Source organism: Protobothrops mucrosquamatus, unplaced genomic scaffold (assembly GCF_001527695.2).
Source record: "Protobothrops mucrosquamatus isolate PMUCROS unplaced genomic scaffold, P.Mucros_1.0 scaffold77, whole genome shotgun sequence".
NCBI classification, from domain to species: Eukaryota; Metazoa; Chordata; class Lepidosauria; order Squamata; family Viperidae; genus Protobothrops; species Protobothrops mucrosquamatus.
In genome coordinates this window covers 1202109-1208350 of record NW_015386454.1, presented here as the reverse complement: position 1 = coordinate 1208350, position 6242 = coordinate 1202109, and the positions used below count along the sequence as shown (strand labels likewise).

The 6242-nt window shown below is 34.7% G+C and overlaps 1 protein-coding gene across 1 annotated transcript in view; it reads right to left on the bottom strand.

The window, feature by feature from the left end:
• Positions 1-6242, bottom strand: part of LOC107284258 (E3 ubiquitin-protein ligase HERC2) — a 124863-nt gene that overhangs the window by 6955 nt on the left and 111666 nt on the right. The window contains exons 81-88 of the mRNA XM_015812289.2: positions 5704-5795; positions 5241-5380; positions 4118-4305; positions 3396-3593; positions 3035-3118; positions 1335-1476; positions 477-671; positions 260-372 (exon numbers count right to left, since the gene is read on the bottom strand). Coding sequence (XP_015667775.1) covers positions 260-372; positions 477-671; positions 1335-1476; positions 3035-3118; positions 3396-3593; positions 4118-4305; positions 5241-5380; positions 5704-5795 — 1152 coding nt within the window. The remainder of the gene's footprint in view (positions 1-259; positions 373-476; positions 672-1334; positions 1477-3034; positions 3119-3395; positions 3594-4117; positions 4306-5240; positions 5381-5703; positions 5796-6242) is intronic.

Genomic DNA, 6242 nt, shown 5'->3' with positions numbered 1-6242 from the left:
GACCATAATCAGGTAAGACCTCACGCCAATGGTTCTCAACCTTTTCTTTACCACCGACCCCTTTTAAATACCTTTTGTGGCCATGGTCCATGGCCACGGACCACCAAGACTTAATTCAAGATTTAAATCATAACATTTCTTCAAGACTTTGCGGACCCTGTGATGACATTACAGCCTCCCAGGGGTCCACGAAACACAACCTGAGAACCACTGCCTTATGCTAATAATATTGTACAGATGAACATAAGCTTTTTCTTGCCTCACTGAGATCAGCAATTGTTAAGTTCATTCCTGCCAATTGTTTCCATACAGGTTCTGCCAGATTAAGGCTCAGAGGGCTCCCAGTCCGAATAGCTATCCCCAACATAACTCCTAGGTAATAAAAAAAAAAAAAAGGAAAAGTGTTGCACATATTGTATGATCAAAGCTTTACTCAAATTTTTTTTAAAAAGTTTAAAAGCTGCAACATAATTTACCTAGGAAGCGAAACATGTTCATGTGCAATGAAGATTTTGCTGCAGGGTTTAGGAGAAAGCAATCTCTGTTTGCTCCAGATTCATCCCTTCCATTAGGAGTCACAATTAATAATGGTGTCAGTCCATTCTGAAGTTCTTCACATATTTCTGCTATTGATTCGCTGTAGCCCCCACCACAGTCATCCACAGATTCACCTGACAGAAAGAAAAAATTACTTTGTGGAACTGCTAAATTAGTAGTTTAAAGTTACATTCAGCCATGTTTATAATAAACATTCATTAGATGCAATGAAAAGGAATACTTGCTGAATTCACTCATTTTGCCATTCAGTTAATCCTAGACAGAATATATATTTTAAAATGTTTATTGATCTATAAAAACATGCTTGATCAGTAAATGTGCAGTCAGATACCACAGGATGAGCCAATTAGTGCCCTCAATATGATCTATTCAAAGCCACACATCCTCTCTTAATCCCTCTTGTTCTACATGTTTAAGTTTCATAAGGATTTATTTACATGTACAGGTCGTCCTCAACTTACAACTGGTCACTTAGTAACCATTCAAAATTATGATGGATCTTCCCAGGAGTACTTATGACAAAGGCCAAAAAAAAAAAAAACAAGTGAAGAAATATCCAGCAAGCAACATGTAACAGAAATATCTGAAACTATTTTTTTTAATCTAAGAAGCTTTCTGTTTGAGAATGACAATATGCAATTAATTTGGGTTGAGAACCAGTTGACAACATTTAGTGTTAAGGAAAAATTATGACTGACATTTCTTCTTTTCGGTATTTATTGTACAAGAAAGGAGAAAGTATTGTAACATTAGATTAAGTGAAAAACAAATACTACCAACAAACTTGACTTTCCAAACACGATGAGGTAGAAGAAGACTATCTGGACTGAATGAACTCATCTTAGCACACATCTGTCCAAACACAGATTTTGTGCCATCAGGACCAGCCAATCCTCCTTTGCTTCTAGATCGCTTTACCTGATCACAAAACAGAAGTAACCCTAGTAAAAATCTGACTCTTAGCAAAACTTAAAAGCTTAGAGCATTTTAGTAATGCAAAAACACACACTCAAATTAATGGTCCTAGTAAAATTTTTCAGCAGCTAGTTTTGAAGACACACACACAATACTGGATGAAAGTCAGAGAAAAGGATAATGTACTTGAAAGTTAAACAATAACACAATTCTAAATCTGCTCTATACTTACTCCCCCCTTCTTTAACTCTGATTTTCCTTTAAAGAGATATAGAATTCTCTATTATTCCAAAACATACATGCAATGTCTTTCACATGTTTTGCTCAATGAAATAAAACAATAAACAGTAGTATATTCAGCCTCTGAAAAAAAATTCTTGAAAACATACATCTGGCCTTAGGCCTAATATTAGATGTGTTCACGTCATTGACATTTTTTTTGATAACCACTTCCTTCTATGAAGTGACCACATGTGATGCTGATTTCCTGAATTTTAGTGATGCCTGAAGGCATTCTAAACAATGTCAAGTTATAGAAGATGGGCAAAACAATAACAGCAATGTGAGATGTTCTATGTAGAGAAGCATTATGTTTTTGTGGTTTGAACCATGTCGAGATTGTGACATATACTGTAGACCAGGGATTCCCAACCCACTGTTGGGAACCTGGCCGCAGAAGTAGCAGGTGAGTGTGTGAAGCTTCATTTGCGCATATGTGGAATCTAGGTTGCAAGTACAAAACCATCCCCTCTCCCCCCTGCCACCGTCACTACCAATCCATGGAGCCAGAAAGGTTGGGGACTGTGCTGTAGGCAACAAAGATTTCATAATGTCTTAGTCTTAATGCTCTGAGTTCACATAAATATATATTTGCTATCTTTCATCAGGATCATGGTGGCATGATTATCAATATAACAAAAAGAAATGTTCAAGCTATGTTTCTATTGGCAACTGTTTGTGTTCTTAAAAACTCTTTCTAGATAACTTAGACATGGATGTTCTTTAGGAAAAGAATCACTCAAAATTAATCAGGGCTCTGCTTAACTGAGCTCTTTCCTCTTTCAGCCATATTAGCAGCATCTATTCAACATTGCTCAGGATAGCTCTGTTTTCTTCCAGAAAGGCTCTTGATGAGCAACATGTGGATTCAGGGAGAGTGGGAAGGGAATGTAAACTCCTTCCATCCAGAGACATGGAAGATAAGAATTACACGTGCCTATCAGAGCACGACTATGTACATATAACCCACACAATTGTAAAGAGTTTCACAAAGCAGACTGGATCTTTACAGATTAATGTTTAATTTACATATAACTGTATCTACCACAAAACCACAAAACTTTACAGATGTCTTATGGCTACTAACATGTGTTTTTTTCTATCAAATAATGTGAAGCTTTTAAAAGCAACAAATCAATCAGCAACAATCAATCAGAATTAGAAAGTGGCATAACCTCTATCGGTATTATAAGTGGTCTTTCCCATTCTCTAATCCTCAACTTCAAACACAAGGCTGGCCAGAAATCTTACTTTCAACGCAGTCATATTATGACATTCTTACTTGTATTCTGTTGAGTTCTACAACTGGCCCATGTTGACGATCTCTCACCATAGTTGCTTGTACAACCTTTCTAAAAGCTGCCTCCTAAAAAAGAGAAAATAAGAGATTTGGAACATAACTCTAAGTTTTAAAACATAACTTTTGGTTGAATATTTGACATTTTTCACTTTTCATTTAAAATATAAAAATTTACATTAGTAGAAATATATTAGACAAAAACCTATTAGTAATTTATATTTGAATTCCATGTATCAATGCTATGATCTTTATATACTGTAAATCTTACACCTTGGATGAGATGTTGACAATGTGATTATGACAGTATCTGATAATGATTAGTAGGATGTTTTGAGATACATGCCTTTCCTTGTGATATCAAAATTCCTCGTAATGCATCAAAGCCCATTGAAGGACCCTGGCCAGTCTCATCAAGGTGTCCCTCAAGATCAAACATGGGAATACAAGGACAAAAGAGCTCAGAGATGTGATGCAACAACAGCAATCTGTTCCTTAAGGCAATGATAGGAATTTCCTGTAGATGATTGTATTCCATAGGAACCTACAAAATTCACATCATTAGAATTTCATGTGCATTGAGTAATGAGTGATCTTTCATGTAAGATAATATAAGACCTAATAGTCAGCTGATTAGGCACCTTCTCTATTGAGTATTATGCGTTGTTTTTATATGTTTTACATTTTAATCATAATAATAATACACAGTATTCACAAACTGACTACAAACAATGTTATGATTAAGTAGCAACGATGGTGCATTGGAAGATCTGCAAGAAATATAATTTGCCTGGAGGCATGAATTGGTGGGACCATAAAATAGAGAAAGTCATAGAAAATGAAGAAGCTAAAGTGATTATGATTTTTAATAAACCATAAGAAGTCTGGGAAAACATTATATCTTTCTCATCAAATCATTCCTTTTGGCCTCAAGCCTAACAAGTCATCAGCTAACATGACAAGTGCATAAACAGAGCAATACTTCTATACTTTTACACTTGTGACTATTATATTCTGATTTTACAGTTTCCAAAAGATTAAAAATATGTGTTAAAAGATTTTTTTTACCTGGGAAGGGAGCTTGCCTGCATTAGCAGGTTTACTAGTAGACCAAGCTAAAGTATGCGCTGAACCACAAGCTACTCTGTTGATCTTTTTACCCTGAAGTGCTGCAACCAGACGTGGTCTTTGGATGGCATTAGTTGTCCCATCTCCAAGCTGCCCTTCATCATTATCTCCCCACGTATAGACTTCACCTGTACCATTTAAAATTATTATTTATCAACTCAAAAAAAATCAATCATAGTAATGACCTAGAAATGGTATGTCATTTACAAAATGACTTCAATAGCAATATCTATTAATGAAAAGTAATAATTGGCACAACAATCACAACATTTAACAAGACATATATAGATATATATGGGTATTTCTTTTAATTTAGTGTCAGTTTAGCAACAAAAGGGGAGGGAAGGTGGTGATTCAGGAATTTTCACATCTCAGAGAACAGCTGATGACATAGTCTTCCAACTTGGCTGATTAACTTGGACAAAGAAGTATTCTCTACATGCATGAGATTGAAAATGTATGTTTGTTAGAAATCAGAAGCATAGACTCTACTTTTTAGCACAAAGGAAAAGCAGAGCCTGGATTCTTGAACCTGAATGATAATTTGGGGGAAAGGGGGAAGGGGGAAGGCACAGGAAATTTAAGCTATTATTACTTTTTCTTAGGATAATTACATTTATTTGCTGAAGTCAATTGTCAGAATTCTTGTTTTTGATAATATTCTGGCATTATCTTCTAATATCCTTAATTTTGAACACTACTTCTGTAATCATTTTAGCTTTAACTTATAGCCTTTGACAGAGGCATTCAGAAGCATTGTACTTGGGTAGTACATTAAGTTTATATGTGCAATGCAAATTATAACATATGGGTATCTTTTAAAGGTTTACTACCTTGTCATGTTCTGTACAAATTGAACATAAGGCAAAGATGATTTTGGAAGATTTTGTTCAGAAATATTGAAAGGACACATTTTAAAAAATTGAAGGCAACTGGGATTTGAAGTAAATACTCAGCAGTGTACCAAAAGACCAGGGATGACATAATAGCCTTCTAAAATGTGTTCACTTTGGAAGTTTATGACTGTGGTTTGTTTTTAAAGGAAGTAAATTATTTCACATACCATCTTCAGTACAACACACGCAGTGTAAAGAGCCTGTTGCTATGGCAATTACTTTCTTTCCTTGTAAACCCTGGACTTGTCGAGGTCTTCGAACATGGTCATCTGATCCATGACCTAATCGATGGTAATCTCCTTTGCCCCTATATCCAAAACATAAATTGCAATTAACACATCCATCTTTAATCATTACTAATTATACAGGCATGTAAATTAGGAGAATATAGATTTTGATATAATTCTGTTCCCTATATTTAAAAAAGCAAATACCACAAAGATAAACCTGTGATCTTCCTAGATTCCATTAAAGAAGCATAATTTTGCTAAAGGAATACCTTACCTGTTTGTAAAAAATACCAGTATTATGTTTTTTTAACCTCCCACCTGCTGTGATTATGTTTTTCTTTAAAAGAAAATAAATCACTAAGAGTAGTATTACATTTTTTTGAAGAATAAATACACTTACCAAGTATATACTGCTCCCGATTTGGTAAGGGCCACTGAAAATTGTGAGCCACATTCTACTTTAACTACTCCAACACCAGTGAGAGAATCAATCTAGGGAAAAAAGTTTAAATGCAGCTTGTCAAAGAAGGTAACTGCAGAACATGCAGCACGTTGAGGAATCTTAAAAATAAAGGTCTACTCTATTCTAAAAAGATACTACTAAAATCCATGTTTCATTATTTAAAGAAATAATTTAAAATATTCTGATCTCATTGTCTCTTCTTTATCATCTCTGTTTAATTGATCTACCCACCCATTTCCCCAGAGAAATAAGAACAGGAGAAAATGAAGGCCACATCTGAACCAACAATAGATTGGTGCACATAACTTTCATTCCCATGAAAACAGATGATAACCATGTAGAGCAATCTCATGAAGAGTAACACAATTGTTAAAAAGAGCCTTAAAATTCAGAAAATATATCAAGAAATGGATATATTTGTTTCTATGAGAATGGCTTCCATAGATATCTGATCAATTGCTGTTATCATTAAAGAT